Genomic DNA, 20,051 nt, shown 5'->3' on the forward strand with positions numbered 1-20,051 from the left:
TTCAATGTCTTCTGAAGTTTTTGTTTGTGCTTTTAAATACTGATTTTTTTAAAAGCTTCATATAGTTTTGAAGAAACCCGTTGTTCCCGCTGGGGCTTGGGTTGGAGCTTTAGGTATATCTACTATCTCTGCTGTGAGTACAGGAGTTTGAAATGCAGGAGATTCAGCCCTTGGTATTAGATACTCTTTTTTTCAAGTGTGTTTCATTCCACATGTATTAAGTAAGCCTCCAAAGAACATATACTTGCTATTTCTTAGGCAGGGTCAAATTCTTCCCACCTTTGCAATGTGGATCACCGCGATGTACTTTATCTGTGCCATCTCCTTCAGGGGGCAGATAAAAAAATGCATCCCCATTCATGATACTCCCCTGCATCTGTGCTTGTGACCTGTCCCTTGTTTGAATCAAATTTCTCTACATGTTTTACTGAGTACAAATAGTTTGAATTATTTCCTTATTGCTTTTGTCATACAAATATAAGCTGCTTTCATTTTTCTCACTTGACACTACTATGATGGCTCTAGGTTTGTAAAACAACCAACTCTTCTGATGCTTGAGTTTACAGTTTGTTGCTTCAACTATTTGTTTAGGGCAGTTTGCAGGTGTTACTGCAGTGTTGCATGAGGTGGTTTGCATGGAAACTTAGCAATATGATTAATTTTTAAAAATAAAAGCACGAGTGGTAGTCTTAAAACACTGCAAAAACTTAGCATCTGTTGAACAAAAGCTAATTTTGACATTAGAAACATCAGTTGCTTGACAGTAATAATGATGCTTCTAAATTGTAAACATTCTAAATGATCCCTTAACTTCTAATATCATGTATTTCTACTCTTTAGTGGAGAATACTCATTAATTTTTTATTTTCAAGTTGCAGTCTAAATGAACTGCTTCTGTATTTTCCAGACTTCATTTTGTAAGATGAAGAACAGAAAGGAATGTATTCAAGATACTGAGGATCAGACGCATGAAGACATGGAAGGTAAAGTTTGTGTATGTCTAGATATTGAAGCATATTATTCATCTTCAAGCTGTGAATGTCTGGGGTTTTTTTCAATTGCTCTCTCAATTAGTGTGCTGCTTGTTTTGAAAGAAGTTGTGTAAACATAACCACTATCTCATAATATTTGGCTTTGGCCTGTGACATCCCCAGATAATTTCCTGTGTCTTCTCTTATTATTACTTGTTAACTTCTAGTAGCAAAATAAAAATGAGAAAATGATTAATTCAGAGTAAAATTTCTTGAAGAAATTTTCATACATTTTTTATTCTGAAAACACTTTAACTGTAACAAAATCGGGAGCATTTTTTATTTAATGTACATGATTAGGTAAATATTTGAAAATATTCAGATTAAGATAATTCTAAGAAAAACTAAAGTAAGGTAGACTATGTGTATATAAGCTATTGAATATAGAATATGCTGGTGTAATTTGTCATGGAGAGAGTGCAAACACACAGGGAGAAAGAACTTAGGAGAATTATGTCTAAATGACTTAATAATCAATAGGAAACACTGTGATGCCTGTAATCAGCTTCCCTTTGTTTTAATGGCAAAGAGTGGTACAGTAGTCTGTGAAATGAGTTGCTTAGCTTTTTTCACCTGAAACACAGTGTTCTGTAGTTAAAAGCAAGCTGAATTCAGGTTTTCAGGTCTAATGCAGCTAAGAAGATGGCCAGAGGAGCACTTGAAAGAATTCTTACTTCTTTATTATTTAAATCTAGAAGGACTTTGTTTCAAACACTGTCAAAACTTCTAAGTGTTGGTGTTAATAATACCAGGTGAAGAAAAGGAGGATAACTGCTCCTGTTCTACTTTATTGTACGATGGCAACACGTGCCCCATCTGTCTGAACTGCCTTCTAGAACAAGAGATTGGGTTTCCTGAGAACTGCAGTCATACCTTCTGCATGACCTGTATTCTTAAATGGGCTGAGGTAAGACTGAGCATTAAGGTGTGTTTCTATTTTTCAGTGATATCTATTGCATCTAATACCTACAGATATTTTTTATGGAAGTTACAGATTTTGGCTTTGCAGAGAAGTGTTCAATGACCAATTTGTCAGATTTTGGAAAACTTTCTTCTTAATTCAATAAAGTATTTTGTGTTTTCTTTCACTAAACAATCCTGCTTACTCTAGTAACTTAATGGTTGCTAGAGATTAGGGGTAAGTAAACAGATCAGTGTTGGTTGTTTGGAAGATCAAACATTATTATACCTGCTATAATATTGTGTTATTAGCTTAATTTTAATTTGTGATAACCTTCAGGCTGTTTGTCACAGTGTCAACTCAGGGCTGGGACCAATATGTATTCATGTTTGTCTACAAAATGAGTGGTACAACCTTAATTTTCTAACCATAAAGAGAATTCAGCTAAAAGCTTTACTGCTGTGCTGAAAAAAAATGTATTTTAATGACGGCTGGTTTTTGTTCTGTCAATAACTTTGTAGATAGTTGTCCTGGTTTAGGGCAAATTTGGGAGAAAACCCCCAAATAGGGTCCTTCCTGGAAGCAGACTCAAATGGCCTCTCCCCACAGCCAGTCTGGGAAAAGAACTTTTTCGAAGGAAAGTGGGAAAAACTATTTATTTAACAAACAGAGTACCCACAAGCATAAAGAATGAATAATATGAAACAATAAAACCTCTCATTCTGGAGTGAGATGGCAAATTAACAAAGTCCTTGCTGTGGGTGTAACTCAACTTGATCAGTCCCTTATCCGTCCCTCTGGAGGTCCAGGCCCCGGTGGGCTGCAGGTGTGAGCTCCCTGGTGCTCCTCTGGGTTCTCAGTCCAGAGTAGGTTCAAACAGACCCAAGAAAAAGGAAAGAAAACGTCCAGGAAGCTTCTCTGCATCAGCTAGCTAAACTAACTAAAAGCAAAAAATATTTCTGTGCTGCTGCTGTCCATGCCTCAGACGAACAAAACCATCCCGAGAAAAAATGCAGAGGAGTGAAGGCTGTTTTCTCAAACAAACTGCAGGCTGCTTCCTTCCCTGCTTCACTCTCAGAACCAGCCTTAAAGGCAGAGAACTCAATATACAGCACACACGGAACAGACAGTTGGGGGGGTACAAGCATCATAAAGTCACCCTGGGACAATAGCTCTGGAACCTTAAAGAAAAATTGCTCTTTGAACAAATCCTTGATAACCTTGTTCTATATAGTCCTTTTCCCTCACCTATGTCATGCAGGCATTGCATTCAGTCTGATGTCTTTACTTTTCCTGTAGCTTTTTCAGTTATCAGTATAAAACACCAAATTAATATTGCTTTGTACTGGGATGAGTGGGGTTTGCTGCCTTTTGCCCTGCTTCTGTGGGCTTGAATTAATTTGTCACTTTAGTGAGACCCCTGTTTGGTTTCTTTGCAATATCATTCTTTTGAAGTAAATAATGATTTTGGTTGCAGTATTCCCTTCAGAAGGTTGGTATCACTTGTCTGTATATATATGCAATATGCTTATTCTTGCTATGTTCTTAATCTTAATTTTTGTGCTATTTATTACTGAAAGGCAGTGGTAACACAATTTTCCAGAGAATTTATATGAACTTCAGAATATTAAAAAAAAGGATTACATTAAAATTGCTTTAGATTTACAAACCAGATAGTAAACAAAGTTTCCTGTTGCCGGATTTTCTGTCCTGCATTTGATTCATTGGAGCAATTTTATTTATAAGGGAAAGAGGAAAGTTTCACCTGCAATTTTACCCTGAGTGACTTAGCTGGTTGCTATATTGACAGCTGAAAAGCATTAAACAGTGACATGCACACAGAAGCAGTACGGTATATTGGCTTGCTGCTGGATTTGAGTTTATTCACTTTGTCTAACAGATGCTTTTAAGCCCAATGAGGAAGAGAAATTTTCTTGTTCTAAAGGGGCAAATGTATGATATGACATTTTTCTTATCGCGTCAATTTTATTTTTTGTGGTCTGAAGTGCTATTCAAATAGAATAAAAGCAACTTCTCTTAAGAGTTGACAGGTAAAGTAGATGTGATGCCATAAAAAAGATGTGGGGGAGTTTCTAAAGGTACATAAGACTGCTGCTGCTTTTCATTAGTGATATCAGATAGGTAAAGCCAGCCAGGCTTCCTTTTCTGAGGTTACTTGTACTTGACAGTCAGGCCTGTTGAGTTCATGGCTCTCCACTGCCTAATCTGGTAGTTTTAATTAAAAGTAAAGTGACAAAAGAAGTGTTGGAAACTGGATTCAGAGGCTTCAGCTATGAGAAGCAGATGAGGTTCTATAGATTTGAACAATAGGAAAATATTATAAGCATGTCACCATTTAAAACATGCTGATGCTGTGTGCTTTTTGTCTGTTACTAATATTTAGTAACTGAATGTGTTATTTTTTGAGAAGTGTTGGATAAGGGTTAGCTTTCTCTGGTTCTTGGTGGATCATAACCATAATTTAAGTAATTTTGAGTAATGAAGATGTAAAAAAGATACAAAAATTACCTGTTGTTTTAAAAATACACTGCTTGATTCTGGGTAAAGATTAAGTATTTTTGGAATATAAACAAATAGCTTTTAGAAATGGTATTTTCTTCTTTAAGTGCTGGAGAAAAAAACTGAGAACAAAACTATTGAATGAAATCTTTTAAAAAAGGACTGATATTCACATTATTTGACGTCTTCTTTTATGCATCTTCAGTTGTGCTCTGTATACTTAGAGGCTTTGCCAGCAGTCTGGGTTCAAGTTGGATATTTCTTTTATTTTTCTGTGCTGCATCTGGACTAAAAAAGATAACAGGGGAAGCTAGTTCTTGAAACTGTTGTTTTGAAATTGTACATAATCATTGTTCTCCTGAGAGTTTATGGCTTTTGTATATAACTGTGTAGACTAATCAAAACCAGGGTAGTTTAGGCAGAAGATAAGAGTTTTACTGTTCTGCTCCCTCTTCAATCTACAGGAGATTTTCAACATTACAACTGCAGTCAGGTGTCCTGTGCCAGCAGATCTTCTGTCTGAAATCAGGAGCCATAACACTTTGAACATCTTACTTTTTGAGAATGAGAGAATATAGATTTTTAAAAAGCACTTAGAAGCAATATATAAAAATTGCCTTTATTCCAAAGGTCAGAGAGGGCTAGGAAACCCGCCACAGAGCAGGCAAGATCCTGAACATTTAATTTCAGAATTAAATGGCATTACAGTTGAGTCAGGTCTTTGAAGAGATGTGTCTAACACATAAAACAAAAAGTGAAGGGCAGACCAAGAATCCCCACAAAATAGTTAATCTTGAGGGTAACTTTTTAATATGTCCCTTGAATTGTTCTGCTCTCTTTGGCTATGTTAATTGTGGCATTTGAGAGCATTGCTATGCACAAAATTCAGTTGCCTATGCTATTAAACTCTTCTATACTATTAGATTGTCAACTTGTGTGCTTTAGGCCATGCTAACTAGTGCTTTCCCAGTCACTACTGGGCAGCACTGGGCTGGCACACTGCTGGGGCTGTTTTCAGTAGGCACATGAAGATTACATAAATGTTTGTCATCCTGTGTCAGCTGTCAACCACTTCTGGAGACCAACATGGTGTAATTTACTAATGAAGACTTCCAAGCTTGAGGCTTTGTATTTCAGTGAGTCTGTGCTGGAAGATCATAAAAATCAGGAGCTGAGGTTACTGGACACACTCTTTAGTGGGAATTAGAAGGACAGTGTAAGTGAAGGGTTGCTTTCAGTATAAAGAACATGTATGTGGTAACATTATTCCAGCCACAGAAAAAAAGGGGGGAGGGTGTAGCCAACAACAAAAATCCCCTTGTCTTTAAACACCATCAGTAATGTCATGTTGCACCAAAGGAAGCAATTACATTCATGTGTTTCTGTCATCTGTTATACTATTAGTATATTAAAACTAGTTGGGTCAAAACTAATTTTTTAAACTTTTTTTTCTAATAAACTTGCGTTTCATATTTTCATTGGTAAGCACATATTTTAGTTTATGAAAATTGGTTCTGAAAGGATTTAAGAGAAACTGATGCAAAGGAAAGTTAACTAGGCATCTCTGGCAAACATGCACAAAGTAGTTAACACAACCTCAGCTAAGACAACTGCTTTAGCAGCTGTGATATCTTGCCTGTATGCATTAGAGAAAAATCTCTGCCTTTGTTTTTCTATTCTATTCAAAGAAAACAATCTTAGAAACAGTAAGTATTTACTTTACTTTAGGCTTTTTAACTTTCTTTCTGTTCTTCAGAGTGCTAATAAATATACCAGAGATTTCTGTCTCTACTATTAATTCCTCTTATGAATCATCACAAGATAAGAATGTTGAAGAAAAGATTCAATGTGTTGTGTGCATTATTGCAATGTTTGTGTAACAGACATTGATTTCAGTGACCCTCACCTACCAAGCTTATTTCTCACACTCTGGTCCCAGTTTCCCTCGTTATTTTTTTCCCATCTCAAGAATGTGAAAGGGGAGCATGTACAATTGTAAATTCTCCAGTGCATTAGGGCATATTCAGGTAGGCCCTGTAGAGGATCTGTGGTTGACTAAACAAAACTAAGCAGTTGGCACAAATAGCTGTTCCTAATGGATTATGTTTCTAGTTGCATTATGTTTCTAGTGGATGCTCTTAGAGTAGTTGTTGACTGTGCTCATACAAGGTTTGGATCATTGAATATGTGGAGTATACTACTGCACAGTATATTCTTCTGAGCTTAAGGAGAGTTACCTGTATGATTACTGGGATTCTTAATGTGTATTCTTTCTGATCTGGATTCCTTCTTTTCTAAAGGATTTAGGAAGGAATCAGCTTATGTAGCAATAATCTCCACAATGATCTGCTGTACAGAGCACTGTGGGCAAGATTAAGATGACACTAATGAACGAAACGTAGATAGTGTTCAAAGAAACACAACCTAAAACCCCAAAAATAAGTCGAAAAAAACTTATTGTTCAAGTATGCCCAAAGTGTTCTATATGTAGACAGTTCATCTGAGAACTGATAGTCACAAAAAATGTATTAATCAAATTGTTTCAGAATGTGTAGATCTTAGATTTTGCATATTATGTGTTTGGTTTGTATATACAGTTGTTCTTGGCTATTTCCCTGCTTAAGCAGGGGGTTGGGCAAGATGACTTCCAAAGATCTCTTCCAACTGCAACCACTTTGTGATTTTGTAAGAACATTTGTGTAGCAACTTATGAATGTTAATGCTCTTGAAATGCAGTGCAGAAATCTGAGTGGTTTTTGTTTTACTCTAGTTCTTCCAATAGTGTCAATACAATTAAACTTAATTTGTCAACACTTTATGGCAGTTTTGAACTTGGAATGGAATTTTGGAACTTAAGAACTAGCCAGCTGTGTCATGTAGGTAGAGAGAAGAGAGCAGCTTAGGTTTGTAACTAAGTAGTCTGCTGATTATGTGGTCCATCTATAATCTGTTATTTTGCACTCTGTATTGTGCAAAAAAGACTCTTGTCAGAAATAGTGCTTTCTTAAAGTATAAGTATGAAACCTGCTTTTTAAAAGTAGACTGAAAAAGGAGTAATTATAAGTTTTTACATGTTTCTAGAAAACAGTGCATTTTCCAATGTCTTCCTACTTTCATTAAAATGTGGAGAGGGTGTTTCTCACTACCTGTGGTGTAATGGTCTCTCTGTTCACTGAAGCTGGAGGTGGAATTGTGGGGTTTTTACTGTACTGTTATTATAAAGAGAAGTAAAATATATAGACATTGCTTTAACAGTCTAAATCTCACTTAAGTCTGAATTTAGTTAGGAGAATCTGGTATTATTTGTGTTTAATAGACTATCTAAGAGTGCAGGATCATGTTTCTTTTTGTATTAGCTTTTCAATACAAAATTTGGAGAACAGACTTTATTATGAGCCACTTGTAGGAAAAAAAAATTGGGGGAGGGAATTACTGCAGCAACTTGAAATCTGTACTTGCATCTTGTTACTACTTGTAATGAGACCTCATAACATGGAACTTGACGAGGTAGGGATATCTCTCAAAGTTATTTTATCAGCCAAAAATGTTTTGGAGTTAGCTTGGACCTGTTTGTATAGCTTTCTAAAAATTCCTAGCTGGAAAGTAGTAACTGCTTCAGCCTTTTGCCTGCCTCACTTTGTTCAAAAGCTGTTTGAAGTGATGAAGTTAAAATAGGGACAATTGCTCCTTGAGTTTAGAGGTCACAGTTCTGTGTTACTCTAGCAGTTACAGGAATATAGAAATTAAGTTATGCATGTTGAGCTAAAGTAAGATTTTTCTAGAGGGTCATAAAAACCAAATAAAATACGATTTTTTTATTTTTTTTTTTTTAATCTGAAAACCAAACATATTACTTGTGGATAACTTTCCAGGGCTTGCAGATTTTTGTGAATGCTTATGTATTTTATGAAATGAATTCTTCAGATATCACAGGATGGGTGAAAGGGTAAATAAATCACTGTTGAGTTAGCAGGTTTAACAGGAAAACTCTCAATAGTTTCATGTGAAGAATAAAACAATCAAAGGCATTTTGAAGTGTGCTAAGCTACTAGTGTGTGCTTTTCCAAGGAAAGAACTGTTGGGAAGCAAAGCAAAGCAGGTCACTAATACAAGCACTGAGGTTCTAGTGATACTGATGATTACATTAAATACTGCATGGTCTGATTTTTAAAGCTCTGGTAAAGAAAGATATTGTAAAAATCTGTGGTTCTTGTAAGGTTGTGATACATTGCACATATCTCCTCCCTTGCGCACAATAAAAGTGGCAGCTGCTCCTTGGACTTGTTCCATCTCAGCATCTTATTTCTTTTTTAAACGTTCTTCATCAAAAAGTACAGTGTACATTCACTACTACTTACGATGCTCCCTGAACAGAAAACTCAGAAGAGTAGAATTGCTAACCTGCCTTTGATGAAAGAAGACTCAACACCTTTGTTACCTGTACCATGCTCTCAAAAAACATGAGAGATGAGTTAAAGACCACCACTCCTCATAATTGCTTCTCATAATGAATGTTGACTTTTTTACCTTTATTCCTTTCTGTAGCAGTATAAATCCTGTCTTGATGAAAAGGGACAGGGGAAGAACTTTGGGTTTTTTCTTCCATTTTTTCCAACATTTTAAAGGTTTACTTTTATTTGTTGGCAGACAGGTGAGAGCTAATGCATGTTTAGACAGAAGTAACCTCTAGTTTCCCTTAGGGTACCCAACAACTGTACTCCACCTGGGGACTGGGGAATGTACAGCCAAACGTCCTGAGTTTACTAGAATTTCTCTTGTGATAGTGTTGTCAGCTTACAGAAAATGCTAAGGCTATAAAAAGCAACTGAGTAGGAGTGGAAAGAGCATCTCCTGTTTCTGAGCATATGAATCTAATGGTAGTTTTTGACTCTTCCAGAATGTTTTCCTCCTTTTATACGACTGTGTAAAACTGTTTTAAGTTGTTAAGCATTCGTTCAAAAGAACTGAACCTTGAATATCTTTCTAGTGGAGCAAAACCAGTTGTTATTTGGATTCCTGCTAGTATCACTTAGTATTTGATGATACTTTATTGCAGTGAATAAACGTAACTTACAGTGACTTAAACTTGGAAAGATAACTTGACATTCATGTGTAAATTTCATGTAGAAAGAGATTGTATTGGATGGACATTTCAGCTAAGGTAGATTCTGAAATGAGAATAAAAATGGCTAAGAAAAATAACTTCCTTCTACCTATCTTTTACAATCTGGTATATCTGAGAATGAAAGTATGTACCTTGATGTTTGCAGTGGATTCAGAAGCTACAGTGCATTGCATGCTATCAAATATCGTGATGGAACATTGCACTACTATGTTACTCTGGGTTAGCTGTGCCTTGACTACAGGACAAACACTGTCTTCATGATCTGAGTCCTTAGGGAGCTGGCTTAATTACCCAATATGCTTTTCTTATCTGGGACCATGACACTGCAGAGAACAATGGCATCCCCCAAAAGAGGAAGTTTTTAGTTAGGATAAAATACCAGAGAATCAAAGGGTAGGTAATGGCTTTAACTTACATTCTTGTTCCTGAAACTACTCCTGGGGTATTTTTGTTTGTTTGTTAGTTTTGTGGGTTTGGTTTTTTTTTTAAAACAGTCTAATTTGGTTCTATATACTACAGTTGAAATCAGAAGCTCAGAAACTTCCTGAATTTTCCATGTTTGGGGGCTGGTATGTGAAATAGAAGTTGAGCACTCTGAAATTGAGAAAAGAACAGAATTAACTGGAAAATTAGAAGCCCCAGTGAGAAAACAGGAATTAACTTCACCACTAAATTTTGGGGCAGAGCTCATATGCAGGTTTTTCACAGCTACTTATGCAATTCTAGTACTGCGTCTTGCTTGCATAGATACCCTGTAGCTCTCTAAATTGCAGAAATTATGTGCAGTTCATATACTGGATCTTGTTCAGTGAATGAATTAGGGGTGGAGACTGAGTATGTGATTTGGTTTTTTATTTTGTTTACAAGTGTTGAACTGAGCCTCTGAAAGCCAGTGGAATTAAAGTGGGTGTGCAGGGTGTAATGATGACAAAACCCCCAAGCCAGAGAGAGAACCACACACTCACAGCAAACACGTCTGGAATTAAAAGGAATAAAGGGTTCTCTCACAGCAGAAGTTAATATCCAATGTGGATTTTTCTTAAAGTTGATTCACTACATGATCCACTTGGGTGGAGCTTCAGTTGAAATTTCCCATTTCCATGGTTAATAATGTGTTACTGTTCTCTCTGTGTGTGTATTTTATCTGATGTAGTGCAGCCTCAATAAGAGAGCATTTAGGTGATCAGGGAAAACCAGTAAATTGCTATTTCCATCAAACAGTCGAGTAAAATAGCCTTCAGTTCACTTTTCTTGAAAATTGATTTATAAAACTTAAGATATGTTATGTGTGGGGAATCTGTTGTCTGCTGACTGCAACAAAAGAGATGTGTTATAAACACTGATGGCTTTTGGCCTTACCAGTTTTATGTTTTAGGGGATACAGAATGCAACAAAATTCCTGTTGAAAACAAAATTAAGAAATAAAATGCTAAAACAATACAAAATGTAGAGGACTTTGCATGTTGTTATGCTTTTCACTGCATTATCAACATTAATCTTACATAGAATCCAAAGCAGTGTACCAGCTACTAAGAAAAATTAGCTTTATCCCAGCCAAAATCAGGATACATTGGTATAAAATCAGTTACCTAAAAGGAATTAAACGTCCAGAAAATGAAGGTAACTTGATGTAAAATGCATTAAATGCTTTTCCTTTTTTAAACACAACTTCTGGGTTACATTCTTGTTTCCTTTAGATTTTTCCTGAAAGAGCAATCTGCTTATATGAAACAAAACACCGAGTGTATGGATAATGCATCCAAATCATTCTTACTTGCAACTTCTTAACAAGTTGGGATTTTGTGTGCTTCTGTAAGCTACTATAATAGCGAATAGAAGTGTGGCAAATTAAGGCTTCTCTTAGCTCATTACTGAGTTTGTAATAAGAAAAATAATTTTTCAGACACAGGCTTCATGTCCTATTGATCGCAGACCATTTCAAGCAGTGTGCAGGCTGGATGCATTGGATAAGCAGATAAAGGTATGTTCTAGACTTATTTTCTTAAATAACTTCCGTTGTAGGAACATCCAAGTTATGCGGCAGCCTTTTATTCATACAAATGAAATGTGTTGGGTTAAATAAGCTTTCCTAATGAAGTTACTACTTTTCCTAATGTAGTTACTGTTTCAATGTTTCTATTACATATTTGAAGTTAGAAATTAGTCCTAATTATTCTTTTCAGAGCAAGTATTTACCATAGTAATAATAATCATAAAGCTGCTGTTGCTATTTTCTAGTATCTTTGAACATTCATGATATATCCAGGAATAGAAGTATGGTAATTGGTCTCAAAGTGTTTTTCAAACTAGGTTTTGTAAACAACTGCTATACCAATTATCATGCAATAGTGCCTTCTTTTTTGGCTGAAGTGAATTTTCTGTGTTCACAGCCTCCAATTCCCAGAAAAAAACACATGAAGACAAGAGGAATCAATGCTAAACATTGTTCAACCCAAATCTGATTTTTTTTTCAGCTCTGAATTCTTCTTAAAAATACTGATATGGAGAGTAGTTTATCAAGTAGGAAAAAACCTCTTCTGATAGTTGACCTTAAAAATGCATATAGAAAGATGCTGATAATTCCGTGTAGGATTTGGAAACTTTGTGATGAAATTCTACTTATAAGTAGTTAATAAGCTGCTGCTCTTGCAATTTGTTACATTTAGAAAATAGATTTCCACTACTCATTCCTTGTACTTCTCAAGGCTCAGGCAGTCACCTGTAAAGGAGCTGTGCTGGCAACTAGAGATGCTTCCTTCTCATAGAAAACTGCTTGCGTATTTTGTCTTCTTTATTTCTGAAGAATCAAAGAAGCAGTTGAAATGGGATAAACTGAAGTTTACATTTGGAAAAGTGTAAAGGCTGTATCAAAATACAGTTTGATTGTCTGTTCACAGACCTGCAGTGTAAACAGGTGGGCAGAGAACAATGTCCTTCTCTGAAAAAGAGCCAGTAGGAAGAGATGGAATGTGTACCAAGATATGCAGACAGTGGTCAGCATTATCAGTGGTGCTATCAGGAGACTGGCAGCTTTTTCTTTGTGACAGTCAGAATTAGAATGCTAATACATTAAGGGGTTGCATAAAAAGCCAGATTTTAGGAATGAGGAAATACAAAGTTTCTAATGCAAACAATTGCAATATAGCATTGAATCAACTTCACAGTGTGAAATAAAAGTTGTATTGCCCTCTGTTTTTTGAGATGTGGAAAACCTCACTGTTGTATAAAATACGTAAGTTATTTTACTCTAGTAGAAAAATAGATGTGTTTTAATTTTGGGGAAGCATATTAAGTTGAGTAGTAGTTTAACATTTTCCCAAGGTGAACCTGGTATATTCTGAACAACCAACTTAGTTTTAAAAAACTTAGCTTATAGATTCTTAATGGAAACTAGTGTGTAGCTCTGAGACACTTGCCATGGCAGTCTGCACGTTCAGGGCTTTTTTGGTTCTGTGAACTTAGTATGCATCTCAGACATTGTCAATAACATACCAAGGTGAAGGGTTTTTTTAAATGAAAAACAAATTTTAAAAGTCTCCAAACTGTGAAGTCAAAGAAATAAGATTTGAAATGTTTTCTAGTCCTTCTATTTGGGCTTAACTTTTGTATAGACTTGAAGAGGCTTTGTATGAATTTAAAGCCCAAGTGTCATGACATTCTAGATTGGATTGACTCTATTTTACAACACAGGTTCAGGTTACAAAACAGCAAAGGAGGAAGGAGGAAGAGGAAAACTGTGCCTACAAAAAGGAAATTTACAGCCATGTGAAGATGAGAAGTTTTGTGAGGTTGGTCATCTGTGTAATTTCAAGCATTTGAATTGGAATATTTGAAATGTATAAAATCAAGTGGTTCAACATGTACAGTCTGATATTTTATAAAATTATTTTTATTTTAAAATAAGTTAGTTTTCATGAGTGGTAGTTTAATTTTGCTTGTATCATTGCTATAATTCCCACTTGAATAGTTAAAATAGCAAGGGAGAAGTAAAGGGCAATGTATTTCTTGCATTGAGCTCTGTGAAAGTTGCGTTTTCAAGCAAATCGAACAAATTTTACTTTAACTTGAAGTGTGGCTACATCAAATTTTAACAATATGAATCTTTTTCTTTCTTACCTAAACAAACATCCACTTTTCATGGATGTTATCATAAGCACTGGTCATCTTCCTCTTCTATAAAACATAATTGTAGTCAACAACTGGTTTTATTCTAGCAAGCTTGAGAGGGAACGTTTCTGTTGTTATATGGAAAAAACATTTCTGTTATGGAAAACTTTATCTTGTAATATTTGCTGCATTGTATAAAGGGAAGCTCATGATTACCCAGATGAATTTTGCTAAATAGTGCTTATCTGAAGTCAGCATTTAATGGAATGTATGAAAAATACAGAGTTCTTGAGGTTTAATGTGAAGCAGACTTCACTACAGCAAAGATAACTGGAGGTAAATTCTCCTTTTTAACTCATAAGAAAATAAGATTCACCACTCTGAATCAACACTGACTGATATTCTTAAAAGGAAGCAGATTATAACATCTTTCATGTGTTGCCATGAAATCAAACAAAACTGAGCATTTTGATTTAATACAGGATATTTATTTTTGTATAAATTGGTTTTCTTTTTTTTTTATCTAAGCTGTTTGAAGCACTGTGGCTTTTAATATGTGGAAGATGATATTCATGATTCAAGTTCAGGTTTTGAAGCAGTTAGAACTTGGTTTATGTGCATAAAATAAAAATACCTTCAAATAGGAATGGATTTTGTTTGGATGTGCCTAGAAGCTGCTTTTTTAATGTTTTTTTTTGATCTTGCAGGCGAGCGGTATGTCCAGACAGAGGGCCAGTAACAGTAAAATTAAGCAGAATTGTGAAGAAAAAATACAGTAAGTTGGTGTTTTCCAGAATTGCTGTGGTTTTTTAAGGGACTCTAGAATATCTTTTCTTGATGAGCCAGTTTAATTTTTTTAAAACTGTTTACATTTGTATATAAAACCCATATTCCAAGTAGTAGAAATATGGAACTTCTAAAACAGAATTGCAGTATGTGAAACTCCTGTTTTTATATTACTGGAAAACTGCCTCTTCAATTTCAGTCACAAGTCAAATGGATGTGGTTTCAGCCTCAAGTAATTTTCTGCATCAGGCAGCTGGGGAACAGCTAATGACTAGCTTTTATTCACTGAAGTTTTTTTGGTGAGAGTTCAAACACAAGCAGCAGTTAGCTGTGTTCTGGGGTTGCTGTTCTGGGGGTTTATTCAATAGAAGTTGTTTGATAAGTCTATTCATAACTTAGGATATGAAGCAAATATCTGAAGAGGTAAAAAACTGCTTGGTATCTAAAAAGCTATTCTGGAGGTGTGTGCATTTTCATTTCTCTCAGTTTGTATGTAAACATTGTAAATGCACTCAAGATACACATTTTGTTAACCTCTCATTGCATTAATGATTTTGATGAACAATCAAGAACTAATATGCTGAAGTTAAGATCAAAGCTTTGTTCCTTGTTCCACAGGTAATATTTTATATGACAAACAAAACAAGAAAGCTTTCTCTGTGAAGATGAACAAGGTTGGTTCTGATAATGAAACACTTGTAAATGCTTTCTTCGATTAGAGCAATTTTAAGGCTACCTTCCTGCTTATTTTCAAGGTTAACTTTTATTTGTTAATTTTGGTATGATTCAAACTTTTATTTTGTCTCTTTTTGTCTTGTAGTAATTAGAATATAGTACTAGGTTATATGAGCTTCTTTCTCAGATTAAACTTAGTTTTGTGGTGGTAAATTCATTTCATTTAGATTAGGATGTTACATTATGAGATCCTGAATGCTATTTTCATCCATCTTCACCAAAGGAAGATGGTTGCATGTACAAGCTGTCAGCCAAGCACCATTATATAGTTTTCATGATTTTCAATAAAATATATAGACATAATTAACCAAGTAATTTATGTGAACCTGCCATAGACATCATGCTTTGCATCAAGTTGGGGTTTTTTTAAATGTGAGATTTCTGTCTAGAAGGTTTCTGTTTCCAGGTTTCTCGTTCATAAATCTTAGCCTATAAACACAGGATTTATAAGGAGCTGTAAAGGCTCTCTTGTTTGATTTCTACCATCCCTCCTTTTGAAAATACTTTTTGTCTCTGAGGCACAAGTTTTTGATCAGTGCTTTCTTACTCATAGTTGTACTTGTAAATGCATGTGTGTGAAAAAGGTTTAGGCCATAAATTTAATTCTGGAGGGTAAATGCCATAATTTGCCATCATTCTGTCTTACCTGAAGTTTGAATATTTGGAGGAAAAGCTATGTTCAAGTCCCTGTTTTGGTGACTGCTTTGTTTCATGTAGTATGGGGCACATCCTGTGTGTTTTCAGCAGCTGATTGCCTGAGCTGTAACTTCTGTTTGGTGCTCATTACACCATAGTTGTCAGGGATGTTGTTAGCTCCAGTTTGTCCCTTCTAAGTCAGGTGTTTGAGAATTTGGGTCTGTTGCCCTGTAAACTTAAAGTACCTTTCACTGCATTGAAGTGGTTTTGAACTCAAAAGATGCCGCCTAATGGTAGGTCAGCCACTAATGTGACTTCATGGTTGGGGAATGCTTTCATTTTTAATTTCACTAATTTATGGTGAATAAATTAACCATAATTGATAATTAATAATAACCATTTTAAGTGTTTAATAGCATTAATGTCTCAAATAGTACTTGTAGCAAAAAAAAGTACATAAGCAAAAGTAGAACCATTAAAAACCTTCAGGTGGAGGCACAGGACTCAATTATCCAAGAAATGTTCAAAATTTAAAAGAAAGCTATAATGTACTAGCAACTACTTCAAAAGGACGTTTGTGGAACATCTAGATAGCTTTTTTAATTGGAGGGAGAAAGGTGAATGTTTAAAATCTATATTATTCTTAAAATAAAACTTAAACCCAACCATTTTTTAGGCAAAACTTCAAATTTGTACACTGATAAAATAGGTCATGTTCCCAGCAAAAGCAGCTCTCTGTGCCAAAGTTTGGTGGAGCGTACGGATAATGACTTCATATTAAGACATGTATTCTTATACAACCCACTACAAAGTTTATTTTTCATTTTTCTGATTTAAAATTATGGGAGTATTCTAAATTCCTGGTTTAAAACACCAGTCACAGGGAATCAACAGGAAAGTTTTAGTCAGATTTTAAGTGGTATGAGCCCTTTAGATTCTGTGACAAAAATGGATCAGTGTAGGTGTATGTTAGTGTAGGAAGAGTATCTGGAGGACTGTTGATGGTTTGTTGTTGGGGTTTGTTTTTTGGTTTTTCCCCAGCAGCCAGTGCAATGCCCAGCACAGAGCTCCCTGCACGCCTGCAAACAGCAACGGGCAGCCAGTGCATGGCTGGGCCTTGGTAGCAGCATAAATCGGTGGTGGTGTCTTCTGAAATACAAAGTGGGTGCTGAGTGTTGTGCCTCTGTGTGAGGGCCCAGTAACTGGACACACCAGACAATTCCATAATCCTACCTGGGGGCAAAGGAGAATCCCAGCTACTCTCATTAGGTTTTCTTGTTACTTGAAACAAAACATTTGGTGAACTGCTGAACTGCTGTGCGGGGTGTGAAGGTGCTTGAGTTGTACTTACTCTTGTGCATTAAGTAGCAGAACTGTGCAATAGTGAAGATCAGGCTTATTTATTCAGAATGTCTATATGGAACATTAAAGATTTTGCTTTATATATGATATGTAGTTTACCTGCAAAGAGCAGTTTTTGAAAATTTAGAGACTGAATAGAGAAAATTTGTTTGCTGTAACTGCAAATCTTTGCATATACCTATGGAGCTATTATGGTGTCTGCTTTTTATGAGCTGAAGTCTTGCTAATTTAATTTTAGTGCGTCCTTATATATTTAGTGTTAATTATTTTATTTTGGGTGTCTTTAATTCATAATTTATTTTTTGTGTAGCCCAGAAGACAGACCTGCTGGAATGAGTGCATCAGAACTAATTTCTTCAGCATGCTTCCGGCTGGTGGTAGCAGTGAAGAATCCATTTTTAGCTGTAGAAATGACTGGTTAGTTTGTACTAGTGCTTTGTATAAATTGATGGGTTACTGTATTGTAAATTCTGAATTTCCTTCTGCTCTTACCTTTATATATACTGCCTTGACATATTTTGAAGATTGCCAGAGTATTAATTCATTGACAAAGAGCAGTTAAAAGATAAACATTTTAAAATGAGTGCTGTTAAGGGCACACCCCCATTTCTGTCATGTGTTCAGCATCAGAAGCACACACTTGAGCATTTTAATCTCATTGATTTAATTAGAGTTTTATTTTTAGTTCATGTTTAATTCCCTGCTGAATTGTAGCCTTGGATAGGAAAGTTTTAGCCCTGTTATTACAACAGCAGTTACCAAAACATTTAACAGTAAATATCCTGGTTTGTATCAGAAACAGTCTTCTTTGTTGTTGTTATTTGATTTCAAGAGGAATACTTTGAATATCCATGGAGCAATTTTGCATTAAGCAAAATACTTAATTAAGCCTAATACTTAAGAATGGATGTATTAAAAAAAAATCATTGAATAGATGGAAGAAAATGAACAGTCTAAAAGAATGTTATTTGGATAATATGGCCTAATAAAAAAAAAAGTACTATGTCTGTATGGTTTTGATAGTCTCTAAAAGGTGAACTTTTTGCCATGCGTGCAACAGAATTTGTCAAGGATGCAAAGTTTCTCCATCCTTTAACTCCCCAGCAGACACATTTCATCTATTTTCCATTCCATCTGCTTTATTTATTTAGTACTTCTTCTATGTTTGCTGTGGTTCTTATGTTTTCCCTCTAAGCAATAACCAAAGCATAGTTTAATAATGACTGTTGAAAGTTCTAATACTGTTAAAGTCATTGGTTGGAGCAATTACTGGAATTGTCACAGTACAAAGTTACTTTTTATAACTTCTTGTGTGAAATTTGTCTTTCAGTACAGAATTCGCAGAAGTCAATGCAGGGATCAGACAGAAGAGGCAAGAACTGGAATTGTCCTGTACATCTGTAATTGCTAGAGTTGAAAGGTCTGTGTTTTGGATTCATAATGGATCTTCATACTTCAAGTTTGGAGTTTGATTAATTCAAATTGCTCTTTAGATAGAGTATCATTTTCATGAAACTAAATAGTGTTTGCATTTAACTTGTTAAGTTTTTGTGTATTTGCTGCCTGGTGTTTTTAATGTCAATATATTTTTTTCTGTATGTCTTAATACTTTTTTGGTACTCGTGACAAGTGTAGTAACTCCACTGACTTGTGCATCTTAATATGTCACCTTTTTACAGAAATGTGAGTTTGAATATATTTTCTATTTGGAAGGTGATATTCAATTAGCTGTTAAAATTATCTCTCCCCAGATATCAGACTATGTTTGCTTTAATATCAGTCTGGTTCTGACTCCCCACACCACCCTGCACTCTACTTTCATGGGTTGGTTCTGTCATTTTTTCTGTAATCATTTATGAAAAAAATCCTGTTTGCATTTAAAAAGAGCTATAACAGGAGTTGTATCAAGTGAAACAGAGAACATAAAATAACTCTATGGGGTTTTTTTTGTCAGAGAGCAGACGTGTGTTTAAACATGCCCTAAGGATATTTTTGTGAGTATAAAGCAGAACAATAAAAATAACTGATTTTCAAATAACACAATAAGAAATTGGTTATATGATCTTAATTTCACTACATATCTTTGCTCTCTTTTGTATAAAAACAAAGACTAAAGTTAAAATAACAAGTGAAGAGTTTTTTAAATTGTAATTTAAAAATTACGTCTAGGATTGAAATAATAAATGTAAATTTATTACATGTACATTTTCTTAGGAGAAATTTCATTCCAACTCAGTGATAATACAAAAACTGTAGATCTTTAGCTAAACTCTGTTTTTGCCCAAGGTCTGCTGTGGGAGTCTGAATAATTATTTATTTCCTTTTTTTTGTATGAAGAAAAAAAAATAGGAGCCTTTTCTAAACTCTCGTGTAGACTGGCTCTCATTTTTCTGCAGAAAAAGTTGCTGTTCTGCTGAAGTACTAAATCAGCACTCAGACCTTTATTTCCAGTACTGGCTATTACTGGTCTATGTTGGACTTTAAAGAAGGCCAGACATATATTGCTTTAACATAACATATCTTCTTGAAACAATTTTAATAGATTAGGCAGTAAAATTAACCTGAAATTTAATATGACAAGGAAAGTTTTCTTCACTATCAGCTTTGTGTTTCGCTCCAGCTGTGATGAAGTTGAAAGGGTTATAGTTGCCTAATGTGTTTTTGGTTTTGTGCATTGTTTCCAAGACTTGCTGCAAACAGTTAAAACAACTGTTACTGCTTTTGCTTTTACTTTACAGTGTTCCTTTAATATCTTATGGAGCTGAAGCTGAGACCTTTCTTCTCACTTCTCCTGCAGTGGCTGGAAGAGTTCTTCCAACAAATATCAGGCCTTTGGAAAACTTTGGTA

The 20,051-nt window shown here is 35.1% G+C and overlaps 1 protein-coding gene across 2 annotated transcripts in view; it reads left to right on the forward strand.

The window, feature by feature from the left end:
* The window catches only part of SCAF11 (SR-related CTD associated factor 11), a 48,760-nt gene that overhangs the window by 16,123 nt on the left and 12,586 nt on the right, over positions 1-20,051 (forward strand). For both annotated transcript variants that reach the window (XM_083859271.1, XM_083859270.1), the window contains exons 2-10: positions 908-983; positions 1,784-1,938; positions 11,481-11,558; positions 13,268-13,365; positions 14,392-14,459; positions 15,089-15,144; positions 17,514-17,620; positions 18,534-18,623; positions 19,942-20,048. In XM_083859271.1, coding sequence (XP_083715397.1) covers positions 923-983; positions 1,784-1,938; positions 11,481-11,558; positions 13,268-13,365; positions 14,392-14,459; positions 15,089-15,144; positions 17,514-17,620; positions 18,534-18,623; positions 19,942-20,048 — 820 coding nt within the window. In that variant the 5' untranslated portion in view covers positions 908-922. The remainder of the gene's footprint in view (positions 1-907; positions 984-1,783; positions 1,939-11,480; positions 11,559-13,267; positions 13,366-14,391; positions 14,460-15,088; positions 15,145-17,513; positions 17,621-18,533; positions 18,624-19,941; positions 20,049-20,051) is intronic.

Source organism: Zosterops lateralis (genome assembly GCF_965231275.1).
Source record: "Zosterops lateralis genome assembly, chromosome: 4".
Classification (NCBI taxonomy): domain Eukaryota; kingdom Metazoa; phylum Chordata; class Aves; order Passeriformes; family Zosteropidae; genus Zosterops; species Zosterops lateralis.